At 38.2% G+C, this 18,477-nt stretch overlaps 4 protein-coding genes across 5 annotated transcripts; 1 reads left to right on the top strand and 3 right to left on the bottom strand.

The window, feature by feature from the left end:
- Nucleotides 1-1,288: 1,288 nt before the first annotated feature.
- Nucleotides 1,289-4,694, bottom strand: LOC147541551 (E3 ubiquitin-protein ligase RING1-like). The gene is made up of 2 exons (XM_086636860.1): nucleotides 2,809-4,694; nucleotides 1,289-1,584 (listed from the first exon to the last, which is right to left on the bottom strand). Exon 1 carries the CDS (start codon nucleotides 3,907-3,909, stop codon nucleotides 2,821-2,823), a length of 1,089 nt encoding a protein of 362 aa, XP_086492986.1. The 5' UTR covers nucleotides 3,910-4,694; the 3' UTR covers nucleotides 1,289-1,584; nucleotides 2,809-2,820.
- Nucleotides 4,490-7,982, bottom strand: SPC98 (spindle pole body component 98). The gene is made up of 3 exons (XM_086636856.1): nucleotides 5,434-7,982; nucleotides 4,790-5,277; nucleotides 4,490-4,698 (listed from the first exon to the last, which is right to left on the bottom strand). The coding sequence occupies exons 1-2, from the start codon at nucleotides 7,710-7,712 to the stop codon at nucleotides 4,980-4,982; spliced, it is 2,577 nt and encodes an 858-aa protein (XP_086492982.1). The 5' UTR covers nucleotides 7,713-7,982; the 3' UTR covers nucleotides 4,490-4,698; nucleotides 4,790-4,979.
- Nucleotides 7,983-8,411: 429 nt separating this feature from the next.
- Nucleotides 8,412-10,031, bottom strand: LOC147541549 (uncharacterized). The gene has a single exon (XM_086632303.1). It carries the CDS (start codon nucleotides 9,735-9,737, stop codon nucleotides 8,412-8,414), a length of 1,326 nt encoding a protein of 441 aa, XP_086488429.1. The 5' UTR covers nucleotides 9,738-10,031.
- Nucleotides 10,032-12,645: 2,614 nt separating this feature from the next.
- LOC147541548 (E3 ubiquitin-protein ligase SINAT2-like) lies at nucleotides 12,646-16,794 on the top strand. Of its 2 annotated transcripts, none has more exons than XM_086636854.1 (4): nucleotides 12,646-13,168; nucleotides 14,191-14,525; nucleotides 15,450-15,836; nucleotides 16,263-16,794. In XM_086636854.1, exons 2-4 carry the CDS (start codon nucleotides 14,307-14,309, stop codon nucleotides 16,584-16,586), a joined length of 930 nt encoding a protein of 309 aa, XP_086492980.1. In that variant the 5' UTR covers nucleotides 12,646-13,168; nucleotides 14,191-14,306; the 3' UTR covers nucleotides 16,587-16,794. The 2 variants fall into 2 exon arrangements, with proteins under 2 accessions (XP_086492980.1, XP_086492981.1); XM_086636855.1 differs by having other exon boundaries at nucleotides 12,854-13,168; nucleotides 14,199-14,525.
- The last annotated feature ends 1,683 nt before the right edge of the window (nucleotides 16,795-18,477 follow it).

Below are 18,477 nucleotides of genomic sequence, written 5' to 3'. Positions count from 1 at the left end.
AGTTTCCTTCTAATGTTACTTCGGTAATGTTATTTTTGATTGCCCATTGTAGTCCTTCCTAGGCTGCTTTGGCCTCTCCTTCATCTACAGAGCGAACTCGAGCCACCTTCGCTTTCCCCGCCATACATCTACCGGAATTATCAAACACCGTGTAACCTATTACTGCTGGTTGTCTGGCATCAATAAACGAAACATCAAAATTTATCTTAATGTAATCTACAGGAGGTGTTTGCCATTGGGAATGGGTGTTTGTTTGGTGTGTATCTGTATGTGTAGGTCCGCGTCTGTGAAGGACTTGTATGAAAGCCATAACTTGCTGAATAATACTTGAAATGTTCAAATTTTGCTTGTTGAACACTATTTCACGTCGATGTTTCCAGATAAACCATAATGTGATTGGGATGATTAAGGATAGTGTGGTTTCCATTGAGTTCTTTGTGTGCGATGGAGAGTTGATTGCATAGTACCATTCCTCAAAAGATGTATTTGGCAGCAACTGATATCGAACGGTGAATGGTGAATGGTGATTAGTGAGGACAGTGAGGACGAAGATTTTATCCACCGCTGTCCTCACTAACTTGAATTTCAGAGTGTTTTCTTTGTTTTTTGCAGGCTTTGTTTTTATCAATCAGATAAGTATCTCTGCTCGTAGATCTCTATCATCAAGAAGATTACCGAGAATATCACTTTTCTATGAAACCACTTTTCATCCTTTATACCATATCAAGACAATACTTTCATGATTATGTCATGTATGTCGTTGCCATCATGAGACCATCACATAACGTAAAAGCAATGGCATTTTAGTTTAAACAACAGAAAGAGTCATTGTAGTGAGATGGAAGACAACCACAAGATAATTCACTAAGTCCTGTCCATAAATTAGAGGAAAATGAAACGCCAAATTCCTTAATTCAAAATTCTGATGTTCATAATTTGTACTCTTTTCTTATGAGTGTTAATAATATCTCTTAGGAGGGTTCCTTAGCATTCTTCTTATCTTCCACAGAATGCTTGAAGATTTATTTTAATACAATGCCCTAAAAAGCTTGATTAACTATTGTAGAAGATTGAAGATGTACATAATTTCGAGAGGACGTACATAATCTGACAGGAATCTAAATGGAGCATTAGGTTGTCCCCGCTTGGCTCGGAACGTGTCGTTCTTAAAACTACAAGGCCCCATTTATGTCGTTTTGTGGTCCAATGCCTAACGTGTCGTGGCCTAACTGTCCCACGCAGAACAATGCCCAGCACTAACACAAAGACATAAACATATCAAATAGAATTTATGAAGTCGTCTTTTTATAAGTAAACTTTACTATCACTACAAATTGTAAAGAGAAGCAACTCCACATTCAATTCATTGTTCAAAAACAGAAGTAGAAATGACGTACATGCCTTATGTCTCCATGTCACAGAAAAAGACATTTTATCCGCGTAAACGAAGAACAAAAACAAACTAGCACAAAGTATACGTACACCTATATAGTCCGATTGCTCCTCTTGTGTGTTTCAGTGGGATAAATTGGAAAGAGGGCCTCTGTTCCATCTCCTTCCTCGTGGCCACCTACTGTACATAAACTGCCAACAAGCCAGAGCAACAATCTTCAGAAAAGCAGTTATTCAAAAAAAAGACAGTTCATCTTCCATCAAACTAGAGCTATGCTAGATCAATGATATTAGTAATCTCTGACAAGTATCACTAAAGATGATTGAGAGTGCCGAAACGAACTATAACAAACAAATCAAATAAACTAAACATGAAATTATTTTTGTGCTTCCCCCTAATCCTACATTGCTCAAGAACACCTTCCGGACCTAGGTTATAAGAAGATATCAGCGTTTACTAATTCGCTGTGCCTTTTGGGTACGTTAGGTGCCTAGAGCAGGACCGCGCTAAGAGAATACCCAAGTGGGCTAATGCTACCACTAGGGACAACGTGGCTGGCACTGGGACGTCCGTGCTACATTAGTATAAGTCATGTTATTAAGAGAAGATAGTGAAACCACAATTATTCGTCATCCTGCCGAACATGCAAAACCTAAGCCTTAGATACCAAACCACTATAATACCAACTCCAATTGATGTTAAATGTGTTCATTGGATCTCCAATTGATAAGGGACATAAAAATAGGCTAACACAAAAACTAAATTACTTACAAAAGGGTTCTCTTTGGATGGTTTGTTGGATAAGGGATTAAGAAAACAAAGAGTTTCTGATAAACTACACATAAATCAAAACCCGCAAATAAGGAATATATTCACCGAGTTACTTACTTCACTAAGACCTCTAATTATTTGCAGAGTCGAAATACGTAGGTCATTTTCATGTAAGTGTAAATGAACAAAGCTGGGCTGGAAGTGAGGAACAAATTTAATCACTGTCAACACTAGAACAAATAACGATATTATGCCCAATCCAATCAGAATGAGTACACACGTCCCAATCTTCATCACTCGTAAGCCAGAAAGAAGTAACAAACCGAAGATTCAACAGAAATGGGGTCTAATGAAATAAAAGTCCCTCCAATGAAAGGCTATTGTTTTTGTGGATTTTTATCATCTAATATTGGTACATCTAAGTCTAAAGATCATAAGATCATTCATATGTTTATAGCTTCCATGAGTTCGAGTAATGGATTTAAATGTTCAAACAATTCTCAAATTATGATGCCTTACTAGTTGTAGATAACCTTTAAGATGTCAGTGGAATAAAAATATCCCATGAGAGCATAAGATATCAGAACATAAAATGCACATAACCCTAGCTAAAAAGAAGATAAAAGGAGCAGTAAAGAACATACCTTTAAACAATTTCAATCTATTAAACCTCCCCTAACTTCAGACATTACAGTATCACCATCCTCGTCCAACCTCCCATATCCGCTCCCACCTCCGCTTTGACCACCACCACCACCACTAGTGCCACCATTTCTACTGCCCCCTTCAAGAGGCCAGCTAGAAACAGTCTCACCACTATTAGCAGGTCCGGTAGAACTAGTCTCTGCTTGTGCCATCTGAGTAAGAGAAGAATTAACTGCAGTAGTTGCCGACCTCGTCGGGAAAACCAATCTGTGTCTCCTAGCAATATGCCTTAAAGTGTTTCTCATACCAAACAAATCATCATCATCTTCATCATCCTCCATTAAATTCCCAAATCTAACTGGAACCCTAGTTGCATTATGATTAATTCTCCTCTCTGGTTCATCTATAGGTAAACAAAACCTACAAACAGGACATGAATTATGTTGTTCAAGCCACGGAAGAATACAATCGAAATGGTAAATATGATTACAAGGTAATTGTTTAGCTTCAACATCAATCAAGAATTCATCTTTACAAACAGCACATAAAATAGTATCAGAATTCAATAAAGAGCTAGTGATTTTGACAGTAGGGATTGATTCAACGGAGGATTTGGAAGCTGGAGTTGAGCCAAGATGATGAAGAGGGTAACCACCACCACCACCAGGGGTGGTTTCACCTTGGGGATCGGATAAGTGTTGAATCAGACGATCAAGGAGATAAGCATCAGATACACGAAAGGGCATTTGAAATGAAGCAAGATCTGTGTCGTCGTCGTCGGTGGTAGGGGTTGTTAGGGTTTGAGGAGGAGAAAGGATAGGGAAAGGATGGAGGAGAGAATGAGTTGAATTGGAAACGAGATTGGGGAAAGAATTAGGGTTGGGGTTAGGATTGTTGTCGATGTTATTGGGAATAGGGGAATCCATTTCTTCAATGAAATCGCCATTGCAATGAGGGCAAAGAAGAGGCGGTGAGGTAGAGAAGAGAGAGATACTCATATCACATTCATGACACCAGTATGTTTGCCTTCCATTGATGGTGTTCGTCGTCGTGATTGTGGTGGTGGGAGCAGCAGCAGCAGCAGCGGCGGACGACGACATTTTCTCTCTCTAACTGGTGGTGGTGACGGTGGATAGTGGTGGTGGGTGAAGGTCTAAATTCTTCTGTTGTCACTGCTGGGGTGGGGGATGATGATGGATGGACAAAGATTGGATTTTTAACTGCTTTTCTTTAATAACACAGGAAGTCAGTGTCCGAGTTGTTAAGGCGTCTGCCTGCTAGGTACATGCGTGAGGATCGAACCTCGTCAAAGCCATCAGGAAGGTGGTGGATCCCATGAAACTATATTACTTGAGCCCTGACATGGGAGATCGTCATGGATTTCCTAGGCGCTTTGAAATCTACGTTGGCTAACAAGCAAGCAAGCAGAGAGATTTCTTGGATCTCGGAACAGTAGTAACTAGTAAGGGATGTCTCGAATGATAAATGCTAAAAAAAACAACAAAAATCGTGTTGACTTGGGATAAAATCTTATGTGGTTTGCTATGATTCTTGTTTTTTTACGATTCTAATCCAAAGAACTAAGAACCACAGCAACCCACATTTGTCCGAAGTCGACCTAAATTTTCTTGTTCCCTAGCATTACTCGTAATACATTATTTAATGTGTATAAGAGAGATGTTTCTTCAAAGAATAATAGCACACTTTCTTCATCAATAAACCAACAAAAATACAGTATGATACAAATCAGGATGCGAAACTTCCAAAACGCCACAAGACACAAACACAAGACCATTAGAAACAACAAATAGACATCGTGAACACTTTCAGTTTCAATCGTAGAGAACTCCAACCACTGCCCCACATAGAAAAAGGTCAAGAACTTCATTCTGCAGTCGAAATAGGAAATAAATGTCAAACCAAAACCTGGAAGTGAACATAACAAGGAAAACGAATCTTGAAGAATAGTTGGGACCTTACCAGTACCCAATGAGTAATAACCAAACACATCCAGTTAGTGGTTAGGCCGTGCAAGTCAGTAACTTCATTGTTGTCGATTCATTAAGCAGGACCGAAATGGTTAACGGGACCATCCTTGCGACTTTCCCACCTTGGCTTACTGAGATATTCTCCCAAAAGTCTTTTAGTTTTGACCAAATCAGTCCTTTATTTATTTACTGATGACATGAAGACGACTATAAAACTCGGTGAAGTCTAGTCGGAACAAGAGGAACTTTAAATCTACGTGTTGTTGCATAGGCAACCGACTGATAAACCCTTCAAGGGCTGATGAGTACTCATTCGCGATTCTATCCAACTCTTGGCCCATGTTTCTTAGGAACTCCCCAGCACGTTGTGTTAGAGCTTTCCTGCCTCCTCCAGCCCATGACCCAAGCTCTGATGGCTCCTCGATAGACCTCGATTTCGACTTCTTTTTGCCTCGAGAGGGCATAGAGGACTCCATTGTCCTGCATTCGAGAACAACCATCCATATACAAACCCATTAATAAATGAGAATGAATTCTTTATTTCTAGAAGAGATTTAAAAAGTCATTGACAAAAAAAAAATCCCAATTCTTCAGTAGGCTCGAATGCACTCGAGGATAAGAAGAGACGATGTTTACCTGGCTTGCAACTCGTGAATCCCTTCATATAATCGGTCAGCATGACTTCGGAAATGCAATATGAGGTCTAACAACACAAATAGTGTCTTGCAAAGTGTTTGGGATCGTTCCCCGAGGAGAGACTTCTCAACAATCGAATGAAGGTACTTTTCATGTGCTGCAAGTAAGTCATCCAAATCTTTTGCAGCTTCCATTTCGTCGACAAATAAAGACCAAGATACTTCTAGAACTTCAAACATTATGTAATATTGCAAGTTGGAAACAAAATGGTTCATTTCATCCCAAATAACTTGGCATCGTCTTAATGTCGAAATAAACTGCAACTTGACTGATCCTTCTTGCTTTATCAGAAAGTGGGAAGTGATTCGATTAGGTTTCATAGTCTTCCAAACTCCAATAAGGGCATGCTCAATACGTCTAAGCTTCCAAAGGAAATTAAAAATTTTAAGATATCTTGCCATCACAGACTCTGAAAACACTGTATTTAAGGGCACCCTTGCATCATATTCTAGGGAAAACACATCCCAGCCCCTATCTCCAGTACTATGTTGCAACATCTTAACCCTCAACCTATCCAATATGTCAGGATCATCGTATTGTGCATTTGACGATCGAATTGCACTTTCTAATAACCCAGCTAGTTTAAACGAGCTAATAGTGTTAGCAGGTTCTGAGAGCTCCGGGCCAACAATATCCATAAGATACTGAACGAAATCACCCTGTCCAAGAAGCAAATACCGCTTGATTGCAAGACAATGATCCTTGAACTTATACCTCTTGTATATAACATCCATCAAATGTTTATCTATTCTCTTTGCTGCTTCAGTGACTAAAGCTTCAAGTGCACCTGTTTCACCATATCCAAGTCCCCCTCTTCTAGTTGTGGTTCCAACAGAAGCTGCTGCTTCTGCTGCAGCATCAGCCCATCCTTGATCCTCACAACAAACTCGTAGGAAATTTATCGACTTTCCCGTTCTTAAAATGCTCTGAGCAAGAGACTGTGGGATGAAAGAAGGGAGCATCACAGAATGGAGTCGATATCCTTCTTGCCATAGTGATTCAGCCTTCACTGGCTGGCCAAGAACGAAAAACTCGGTGAAAATATCATCTAGTTCCCCTTCTAAAACCCAACTTCTCACCATTTCAAAAAGTGGAGAACAAACACGACGTAGGAGACGTCTCATGAATTCTTGAACTAATGGATCTCCATGTTGAGCATGCATATGTATAGCCCCAGCCATTGCACCACCTTTCAAAGCCTTAAAACTGTCAACTAGAACAGCCATTAATCTCATTTTCACCATCGGTTCTGCAAACCAAACCGATAATCTCCTCAAAGATAGATAATTTCCCGAGCTTGCTGGTTCAGATATCACAGGAATCGGATTCATGGCCTGCACTTCAAGCACAGCCAGTAACTTGTAATACTCTGAGAGCTCATCTTGTAATGCAGCACAAAATGCTTGCCCAACTGTTCCAATATCTTCAGCAGGAAACCTATTCATGCTCTCGGAGATATAATCCTTCACCTTCCGAAACAACCAACCCAACTCACAGAGCTTCCGAACCATAATTCTCATGGATTTCGGCACCTTAACCGAATCTAACAACACATACCCATCCAAATTCTTGTCGAATTTCACGTACTTGCCATCAATTCCTTGAGAAGCATAGAGTACATCTCTAACCAAAACCCCCTCAACAATCTCACTCTCTTCCTTCAACAAATTAGCAAACTCACGAAAAGCAATATCCCTAAGATTCTCAGGATCTTTTGAAAGTAACAAAACCCCACCACTACCAGTCCTATTCTTATCTAGGGTTTTTCTAGATTCATCAAATAAAACAGGAAGACCACCAGACACAGTGGAAGCAAAGAAACCAGAAGAAACCCTAGAATCAGATTTCTTCTCTTTCCTTCGGTCTTCAGAAATGACTTTGAGAAGGTAAAGTACAGACCATTTATTTTTAATAGAGCCAGGAACAGATTTAGAAGCAAATTTACTATAGAGATCAGCAAAAGTTAGGGCATCAGAAGATTTACCTTCATTAACAAAGTGACGCTTAATAGACTCGGCCATGGCTGACTCGTCGACAGAGATTGAAGGAGTCATTCGGCTTCCTAAGATGCGCATAGCGTATTTTAAGGACTTGTCCGATTCGACGGAAGGAAATGATGATGATGATGATGATTGTGGTAGTGTTGTTGTAGTTGGGGGAAGTAATCGAAGAACAAGCTCTTTGACGAGATCTAACAACTTATGATCGTCTTCTTCCATGGCGGAAAGGAAGATGGTAGTTAGTGGTTACTACTGGTTAGGTTAAGTGAGAGAGAGAGTGTGTTAATGGAGTGAGAGAGAGAGAGAGAGTTTAGGGGTTTTGATGAGAGAGAGAGAGTTGTGATTATTTTTTTGGGAGGCGATGGACTTTGGATTGGGAGTGTGGGCGCGCAACCATACCTTTTTCAAAAAGTAGAGAAAAATACTAGTACTACTACTACTCTTTCAAGAATAGCCACTATGCATTTTCTTTTTACCTTGTTAGAGCAAGTCCAACCCCAGCCGGGTTGAGGCCAATAATTCAAATTATTGGCCTCAGCCCCCCGCTCCAAGCCCAGCCGCTTGGAGCGGAGGCTGGGGTCGGCCATTCAGTCGCCCCTAACATTAGGGGCGACTGAATGGAGGCCCCAAGTGACCGTTGGGGCCTCCAACGGTCACTCCAACGGTCACTTGGGGCCTCAAATCTGGCCGTTGGTTTATCCAACGGCCAGATCTACCCCTTTTTTTTAAAAAAAAAAAATTTAAATAATTAAAATAAAATTTAAAAAAAGCTAAAAAATAACAAAAATCAAAACAACTTTTAATAATGAAATTATATTAATACAAACCGACTTTTGCATTAATAATCCGACGATCCAAAACACAAAATTAATAATTCGACGATAGAAAACACATTACTAATAATCCAACGATCAAAAGTTATTCATTGTCATCGTTTGATCTCGTATTCCATAAGTGTTCGATAAGATCTGCCTTCAACCGAGAATGAGTATCTTGGCTTCTAATTCGACCTACACGTTCAAGCACTTCGTCCGATAAGTCTTCTCCACGCTCTATCGGACCCATTTCACATCCCTCAATATTGGTTGTAGCATTTGGACCTTCGTCTTCAACAATCATGTTATGCATTATGATACATGCCTTCATGATGTCACTCATGGTCTTTACGTCCCACCAACGTGACGGTCCCCGAATAATTCCCCAACGAGCTTGCAGTACACCAAAAGCTCGTTCAACATCTTTTCGAACCGACTCTTGTCTTTTGGCATAATATGCTTCTTTTGGACCATGTGGATTAGCAATAGTTTTAACTAAAGTACCCCATGGAGGGTATATCCCATCAGCAAGATAATAACCCATATTATATTGTGTGCCATTAACTACATAATTAACTGGGGGACTCTCATTGCTTAACAGTTGATCAAAAACCGGTGAACGTTCAAGAACATTAATGTCATTGCAGGATCCGGGCATCCCAAAAAATGCATGCCATATATGGAGGTCTGACGATGCAACTGCTTCTAGGATGATAGTTGGGGCTTTGACATGGCCAGTGTAGGATCCGTGCCATGAGGCGGGACATTTACTCCATTCCCAATGCATACAATCAATACTCCCTAGCATTCCAGGAAATCCTTGCGATTCACCAAGTGCTAGGAGTCTAGATATATCTAACTCATTCGGATCTCTCAAGTATCTAGGGCCGAACACATGGATGACTCCGATTAGAAATTCTCTTAAAGATTCAATGACAGTAGACTTACCAATCCGACAATATTCGTCTTGTGCGTCGGCCGCACATCCATATGCAAGCATCCTCATTACAGTTGTTATTTTTTGATGAGGTGAGCATCCCTTTTGCCCAAATGCATCAACTCTTTCAGTAAATCTGGGGTTGTACCCCCCAACAGCATTGAGAATACGCAAAAATAAAGGACGATTCATCCTGTAGCGTTTGCGAAACAATGTGTCATCATAAGTTCGAGTTTCATTGAAATAGTCTCTCATGATGTTTTCATGACCGAGTTGTCTATTACGATCTATAGTTTGGTGACCAATAACAGAACCAACATGACGAGAACGTTTTCGTGTAGTGTTATTTTCCATTTCTTCTAACATTCTACGATCATCGTCATCTCTTTGTCGAGCCCATTCATCTTCTTCAAACATCAACATTAATAAAGTAAAATTGGAATTCATGGGATTCAAAGGATTTATGGGATTCATAATATTCATAGGATCCATGGTAGAGAAAGAAGAAGATGAAGTTTGATGAGAAAGAAAAAAATGAAGTTTGTAGAGAAAGAAGAAGATGAAGTTTGATGAGTTTGTAGAGAAAGGGAGATGTATTTATAGAGAAATATGAGATATTTAATATGGTGGTTGGATAGTTAATAATATTTAATATGGTAGAAAAGAGGGAAATTCAAATTTCAAATTCAAATTTTCGGCCTCAAGAGAGGCTGGGGTTGGAGCTGAATTTTAGAGGCTGAGCTGAGGCCAATAATTTTAGGTGAAAAAGTGGTTTTTTCGGCCTAAGACAGGCTGGGATTGGACTTGCTCTTAAAGCAAAAGGAAATGATAATAGTAATATGTTTTTACTTGATATTGTGGAAGAATGTGATTTTAGCCCGATTAGGAGTTTACACCATTGTCAACACTTGGTTGTCCAAGTAGTTGATACGTTGATATATACTACAAAATCTGAATGTTTCAAGTTCGATTTTCACGTGAAGTGGAATCTATAGTTATTGAATTTTGATTATTAAAGGTATAAATAATACTAACAAATATGTCGAGTTCTTGGCACTATGTTGTCGGACTTTAGGTCCCTTTAATTATTCGTTTAATTTAAGCGATTATCGTGTTTATCACATCTTATCTTGATAATGTATCACTATTTGGAATGACTAACGTAGATCGTAACCAATTTCTCAAGAAAATCGACATTTAAAAACGTTTTAGAATTTTGGAGTTATAAAATAGATTTGAGAAGTTTTATAAGGCCTCCCCAGTTTTATATATTGTGCCTCTTTTGACAACACAAAGTAAAAAAGGAAATCATATTATTTGAAATAAAACTAATACTCCATTATTTTGAAAACTTTTTGGTGAAAATGTTGTTTTTGACCCCCGAGAAGTCTGACAACATAATCTTTACGACAAAAAAAATGTTTGACTATATAATCTACTTCAGTACTTTTTTTTCTTATCTTTGCTTTCTTTCATTAACATACTTATAATTATGGTGTGATGGTGGTCCCTTAGTGACACCAACGAGGTATGATGTTGGTTCTAGTGGTGGTGTTGCGGATATTATGATGTGATGGTGGTCGTGTCATGACGGGATGGATGTGTTCTTTTGATAGCAATGGTGGTATTAATGGTGCTGGTATCACTATGGAGGTAGAATTGTGGGGGAGGTTTGGTGGTGATGGTGGAAGGTGAAGTACTAAAGTAGTCGTACGGTGGTGTGGTGGTTTATGTGATGGTGGTGGTGAAGGTAGTCTGGGCCCACAGGGGCTCGTGTGGTTGTGATGTTGGGTGTGCAGTGGTGAGTGGGACGGTGGCGGTAGAGGTATGATAGTGGTGGGTAACAGTGTGTGTGGTATAGGTGGTTGAGGCGATGGTCGCGATCGCCTCTGGTAGTGTGGTGTTTGAGGTGGTGATGGTGAGTTTCGACGGTGGGGCAGGGTAGGCTACGCGAAAATAAAAAATGGCTGTGGTATAGGTGGTTGAGGCGATGGTCGCGATCGCCTCTGGTAGTGTGGTGTTTGAGGTGGTGATGGTGAGTTTCGACGGTGGGGCAGGGTAGGCTACGCGAAAATAAAAAATGGCTATCGGTCCAAAATATTAGACAAAACAAGTCAAAAAAAAGAAGAAATCATTCACTTTTTTATACAAGTACAAGGGTCAAGTTTAATATGTGTAATTGTTACTTCTATGTTAAATATCTATAATTAACAATCGTGTCATTTTATATTTTTTTTGTTCTAGAGTACCCCTGCACAAACACATTTATTTTCTCTCTCAAGAATAACTAAAGATTTTAAAGTTCTTAGATTGACGTAGTCAGGATTCGGTAACTGCTGGATCAAGCACACAATACTCTTTTCGTTAGAGATAAAGAAAGAAAGTGAGATCTGGTTTGATTATCATCAAGAGAGCTAACACAATTTGGAGTCTGGAGAAATTTCTAGGTCACTCAGTTTGGGCCTTTTGGGTCTCTTCTTCTTAAATCGATCTTTAATTAGTGGATATTTTATGTTTTTGGTTTTGGTTTTGGATTTCTAGATGCAAATCGATTTTGCGAAGTTATTAGTTTTTCTAAAGATAGAAAGTGGGGATATTTAAAGTTTGATGTTCTTTGTTGGATCTTTTTTTGTTTTGGTTTTGGGTCTGCTTGCATTTGCGAGATTTTGAAAAGACTGATTGCGACCATTTGCAAACCCAAATTTCCTTTGCAGACGAGTTTATGAGATTTACAAATCTAGTGTGCATTTGTAACCTAATTTTGCGAGATTTTCATTTGCAAATCGAGGTTGTTAGATTTGGAAACACAGTTTGCAAGCCCATTTTGAAATTTTGCAAACCCAGTTTGAATGATTTGCAAACCCATATTGAAGGATTACAATTAGGGTCGGCGAGCGACTGTGAAAATGTTCGATACTTGCCTCGCAGATAGCTTTATTTAGTTGTTTAGCCTCCAAATGGACTATTTTTTGTCGATTGTGAAAAGGTTCAATAGTTTTGTCGAGAGAGAGAGAGAGAGGTGGTCAGTGACCGGAAATGATGGTAGTAGTCAAAAGTTGTGATGTGAAGATGAAGATTAGGGGGCCAATAAAACTAAATAAGTTTTGGGCTTATAAAGAAATATGTTTCCTAAGTCAATCTTGACTGACCAAACCCCTTATTTGCTGGAAATATTTTAGGATGTCTTGAACAGAGGAGCATAAAATGTCAATATCTACCTAGAATAAGTTTATAATTACAAAAAAAAACCATAAAATATAATTATGATATCTAAAAGAAAAATTAACCACAATAACAAACTTCATTTTACTACCTAAACATAACTTAAGATAATGCTTAAGGAAGGTAAACCACATACCCAAGAAAACCTCTAACATTTTAGAAAAGATGAACAATTATTGAGTTAAAGGGCCATTTTGAACAAGTGAAACACAAACTATCACAATCAAAGATGGAAGAAGGTTTAATGGTGAACCAGGACATGGATATTCTTATCCTAAAATTAGAATCTCACCCAGGGTAAAATTGTCACCATTCTCATTACCAAACACACACCAAGAGGGAATCCAAGAGAGAGGTAAAAATTGGGGAAAAGAAAATTGAATTTTGAAAGGTTGCGTGCGGGAATGGGCAGGCAGGCAGGTGTTCCAAAGAGGAAATCTAAAAGGGCGAATGTGCATTAAAGACAACGCAGAAGAAGCTTATTATTAAACTAATAATCAATTTCCCACTTCATCCAAGAAACAGATTTACAACATGATTCGATCACTCAAGACAAATTTCAATCCCATCCAAAACGCGTAATTTTCGCCCCATCCCCTCTCTCTCTCTCTCTCTCTCTCTCTTTCCTTTTCTTTTTACTTCTCACATGAATGGATCATCCATCACCAAACCCACCTTCTTACTGATGATATCTCCACTGGGTATTTGTTCTTTTCCCCTTTCTTTGGTTCTTCTCTTCTTTTCTTGCTTCCCTTTTTCTTTGTTAGATTTTTAAAGCTAGCTAACTTGGGGTTTTACCCTATAATATTGTTTGTTTGATCTTCTTCTGCTTATAGATTGAAACTATATTGATTTTTTAAGATACCCAAAGTTGAGTTTTATCTTGGGTTCTTCTTCATTTGTTGTAAAAGTAGCTAAAAACTGGAAAAATCAAGACATAAAATTAGGATTTTTGGATCTCATTTTGAGCTTCTTGGGTGTTTGTTATTTGTTTCCTCTTTAGGTAAATTTCTTCCTTCTATCTAGATATAGTGTTAATAAGTGCTATGATTCTTAAAGAAAAGAACTAGTTTTGAATGCTGATTCCTTTTTCTTCTTATTGCATGCCCTAAATGTTATTTCCTTATACAGATTAAGGCAACTATTTGATTTTTTGTTTGGGTGGGAATTATTAGTGATAGACAAAAGTAGTAATAGATTTTAAGTGGATTTGAGGAGAAGCCATGAATGAGATTATAGAATAAAAGTTTGATTATTGTTTGTGAAGATGTAGGAAGTCTTGCTCTGGAATAAAACCATCTTTAACTATTTTTGTCTGTCACCAAATGATGAGACTTATTCATAAATAGTGTACCCGGATCTCAATCTTTGGAATGGCAACAACTAAAGATTTCCTACATGAATACAAGAATTTCGTCATATCTTTGTTTTTAGATAATACCAAGGCTATGGCTCTTGCTACATTAGTAGTGTAGCAAAAGGATGAAAGGGAAGCCACCCCATAGCATGACACTTACGATGGGAATCATTTAAAACACACGAAACAATGTTGTTAAATCGCAAATCATAGTGTGAATCATCTATGCGCTTATTTGTTTTTTATAGTTCTAACTGTGGTACATTATGCGTTTATTCCACATTCGTACTTGTCAAATCCTTTTCTGTAGTAATAATTCACTAGATCAGTTTTTATAATGGAAATGAAGGTTGAATTTTGCTTTAGTTTGACAGAATCAGGATTCGGTAGCATTTTCCGGGTAAAGAAGGTTTTGGGCTGATTATGTTATAGACCCAAGTTTACTAAAAAAAACAAGCTACTCGAAGTTCAAATCTGTAAACATGGCTCCTATAAGCCGCATATATAAGGAAGTTGTCGAGTCTAACTCAACAGTTTCGGATTATGGCATAGAAACTACAAATGCAGAAAATCAAAGTTCTCCTTCAACCAAAACCAATAGTACTTCAGGCCGGAAGATAGGAGTTTCAGCAACTAATGGTGTGCATGAACTACTTGAGTGTCCTGTTTGCATGGGTTCGATGTACCCTCCAATTCACCAGGTTTGCTTTCTTTTTTAGATCATCGGCATCCCGTCAGGTGCACTTTTTCTCTTCAAGTCATTCTTACATCTTTGTGAAATTTTCTGTGCAATTCATATCAGATATTTTTGTTCTTCAATCAACCAAATCATCTTAATATCCCTTATGTTGTATGGATATATTTTTAAAGTCTCGCAAATTTTGGACTTTGTTTCAGAAAGATTGCCAATATATACTTTTTCCTAATGGACATGGGATTGCATTCTCTTTTTCTTACTTATATTCAACACTTGACATTCCAACTGCGTCTCTAATGCTACGACTGTTGGAATCAGTTAGCCATTTATTACATTCATCAATCCCCAAAGGTGGAAATATCCTGATATCCTTTCTCATATCCCGGATGCTTGAATATGACACACCGATAACCATATACAACTCACAGGCAAGTATATAAAAACTATTTTGTAATGGAGAAAGCGAGATAAAATACCGTGGATCCTCCATATTGACGTCGGCCATGGACCCCACCTTTTGCTATCAATTTCATCACAAATTTGTGTAGGTATACCGTATATGTCTATGTGCATATGATTTACTTTTGGTTACAAATGATTAACAAGTAGATGTTCTATTAACTTTATGTATTAGACTCGCTGGTAGTTGTTGACTTGTCTATAAATAGCTGATAATGGTATCCTTGGGAAAACGATTTCATGAGCTCAAGCTGATGATTGTAGTTTTCCGCGTGATATAGTTTGGCATAGGAATGTTGAATTTCTACTATATCTTGTGAGAATCTTCAGCAGATTAATTTAAACTCAAATATCGCATTTTGAGCTCGAATCCACTTAATCATGTCTCTTTTTATTACATTCATGACTTTGATGCATCTGAAGCCATATATTTGTTGAAGAAACTTATTTACATATTTGATACATGTAGTGTCCAAATGGCCATACTCTTTGTTCAAACTGCAAGATTAGAGTGCACAACTGCTGCCCAACTTGCCGCTACGATCTTGGTAACATAAGGTGTTTGGCTTTGGAAAAGGTAGCAGAGTCACTTGAACTTCCATGCGTATATCGGAATTTAGGTTGTCACGATATCTTCCCATATTACAGTAAACTCAAGCATGAACAAAACTGTCGATTTCGTCCATATAATTGCCCTTATGCTGGATCTGAATGTTCTGTCACTGGTGACATCCCAATCCTTGTTGCGCATCTCAAGGACGAACATAAAGTTGATACACATGATGGATGCACTTTCAATCATCGATATGTCAAAGCTAATCCCCAGGAGGTTGAGAATGCTACGTGGATGCTTACTGTAAGTTTCTTTTCTTTCTTATTTCTTATTTTTAATTTATTAATATGGTGGCTTTCAAGCCTTAAATTGGTACAAATTGACTTCGTCTGTCCGATACGTAAACCACCTCATGGCTTAATCAATTCACCCTTAAGTTCAGCAACGGGGGGTTTTCTTTTTTTTCCAAAAGAGTCTCCGACTCTAAAGCTATCCTGAATTTCGTGAACAAGTTACAGAAAAATTAATATCTAATATAGAAAAATATGAAAACGAAAAAAAAAACGCAATTTGACTTCGAGATAGATCCAAGATATTTCATAGAATCATCTGATGAAGAGATTCAACACGTACCCTGAGCCACATTTTTATAGAAAAACAGAATTTCATATTGTTCTTTACAGAATCCCTGTGAAACTCTTTAACAACATTCTTGTGATGTCCATGCAGGTGTTCAACTGTTTTGGTAGACAATTTTGTCTACATTTTGAGGCATTTCAACTTGGAATGGCTCCTGTATACATGGCTTTCTTACGGTTCATGGGAAGTGAAGACGATGCGAAGAAATTCACTTACAGTCTTGAAGTAGGTGGAAATGGACGCAAACTTACGTGGCAAGGAGTTCCAAGAAGTATTCGTGATAGTCATAGGAAAGTTCGAGATAGTCAAGATGGACTTATCATCCATAGGAACTTGGCCCTCTTCTTTTCTGGTGGTGTTGATCGACAAGAACTGAAGTTGAGAGTCACTGGTCAAATATGGAAAGAACAGTGAGAAATATTAAAATGAAACTTAACTTAGTTCCCTTGGATTCATGGTGAATTCATGTGAGAAGATGAAGAATTGGGTGTTTGTAAATTTGAATTAGTTATACATTTGGTTGAGAGTTTTAAGAATTGTCAGGATCACCTGAACAGTGTAAAACGAAGAAACTTGTATTTACAGCAATCTTGAGTAAGAGTTAAATTAGTTGAACGGACAATATAGTTTTTTTTTTTCAAATCGTCAGCATGCCTCGAACTCATGTCCTAGAAGGTGGAAGGTTTAAGGAAGATTTCGTACCATTCCAACAAAAGTTGCTGGCACACCTTGGAAACCCACTTTCGCATATGCTCTTTAAACTGAACTAAGAATCTAATAAACACGTGCACGATCTTTTGGTACAACGGTTGGACACCCCCTCTTAAATCCATGAGGTCGTGGGATCGAATTTCGGTGAAAGTAGTTTGCCATCAAGATTTATCACATGTAACTTAAGCAATTCGTCGTCAAGATTTAGGTAGTAAATTGTGTCGGGCTTTAAGACCTCTTTAATGTTGTCAGGCCTCTTTCGTTATGATTTAAATTAAGTAGTTATTGCGCTCATCACACCTTCATAATGTATTAATTTTAATTTTTTTTGTCGAACCGTTAAAGGCCAAAATGAAATTAATTCCAAAAACTAAAAAACATTTAAGTCCACCTGGACCACCTCATCTCTCATTGTCTCAATTAATGAAATTCATCTCATCCACTCCATCTTTTCCTCTCGACACCTCATTATCTTCTCCGATAAAAATACTGACCTTTCGGTGATCTTCAAACCGAAAAATATAAAATAAATTTTGGTTGCCCTTCGGCCAGAGGCATTCCCCTTCGTCAGGGTTCCGGCTGGCAAAAGGGAACCTAGTGACAAAAAAAACTAAAAAAGTTTATTTGGTTTGAAAATTGCAAGAAAAATCAGCGGACGTACGAGAACCAATGGAAGAGAGGTAAGATGATGTGCCTTAATGTTTATAAACTTTTTTGAAAATGAATTCTATTTTGGTTTCCAAGAGTATCTAAAACAAAGTGAACCAATGGAAGAGAGGTAAGATGATGTGCCTTAATGTTAGTATCTTTTTCGAAAATGAATTCTACTTCGGTTTCCAAGGGTATCTAAAAAAAAGTTTAGAAAATTTAGGCCTTTTTTTTGTTGAAAGAAAAAAATTTAGACTTTAGGAACCAAAACGAACTACCAGACAATTATGGAAAGCAAGACGAACTGCCACACTTGTGTCGGCCAAATAGGTTAGTTATTCACAAATAGGGGCCTAAACAGAATCAACCCGACTTAAAAACTAAGATGACTTCAAATAAATTAAGACTGTCAGATTAGTAAAGCTTTTTCTAAATACTTGCATGTGAAACATTGTGTTGAAATGAACTGCCAGGCACATGTATGAGCCATTGAACTGCATCACCTTTTCCAATCTGTCCGAGGATTCAAAAGTCGGTTGGGCTAAAATGAATGACTTCCACCAAGTATGACCAACTTTATCAAGGCTACCCAGGCCTCCTCTTCTTAACTCAAAACCAGTAGGTAACATGTAAACTCTCTGCTCTTTCATCATTCTAAGCTGTTGGGATATAAATAGCATCTTCTGTCCATCTTGGATTATCTCGTCCAAATGTAACAGGCCCTGCCTAGCTACAGTCTAGCACAGGAACTACCTACTGAATATCTGACTTCAGACTCACTCGACCATGCACGAAGTCTAGTTATTATGTTCGATAACAACCCTCTAACCATAGACAAACAAAAAACTTAATCTGGATCTGGTAGTTTCAGCCGTAGGAATGAAACAGAACCTTAAATTCAACTGTGGAAAAAGTATAGAAAATAAAAGCAGAGCCCGAAACACCA

The sequence above is a fragment of the Eschscholzia californica genome, unplaced genomic scaffold (genome assembly GCF_041429995.1).
Source record: "Eschscholzia californica isolate CP2 unplaced genomic scaffold, dmEscCali1.0.p SCAF_4, whole genome shotgun sequence".
Taxonomy (NCBI): Eukaryota; Viridiplantae; Streptophyta; class Magnoliopsida; order Ranunculales; family Papaveraceae; genus Eschscholzia; species Eschscholzia californica.
This window is presented reverse-complemented; position numbering and strand designations above follow the sequence as displayed.

Bases quoted from the DNA above. Each gene is read 5' to 3' on its own strand.
- LOC147541551 (XM_086636860.1), bottom strand. From the start codon at position 3,909: ATGTCGTCGTCCGCCGCTGCTGCTGCTGCTGCTCCCACCACCACAATC.
- LOC147541548 (XM_086636854.1), top strand. From the start codon at position 14,307: ATGGCTCCTATAAGCCGCATATATAAGGAAGTTGTCGAGTCTAACTCA. The intron at 14,526-15,449 runs GTTTGCTTTCTT...TGATACATGTAG, and splicing joins TGTACCCTCCAATTCACCAG to TGTCCAAATGGCCATACTCT. The intron at 15,837-16,262 runs GTAAGTTTCTTT...ATGTCCATGCAG, and splicing joins ATGCTACGTGGATGCTTACT to GTGTTCAACTGTTTTGGTAG.
- SPC98 (XM_086636856.1), bottom strand. From the start codon at position 7,712: ATGGAAGAAGACGATCATAAGTTGTTAGATCTCGTCAAAGAGCTTGTT. The intron at 5,278-5,433 runs GTAAACATCGTC...TCTCGAATGCAG, and splicing joins ATTCACGAGTTGCAAGCCAG to GACAATGGAGTCCTCTATGC.
- LOC147541549 (XM_086632303.1), bottom strand. From the start codon at position 9,737: ATGGATCCTATGAATATTATGAATCCCATAAATCCTTTGAATCCCATG.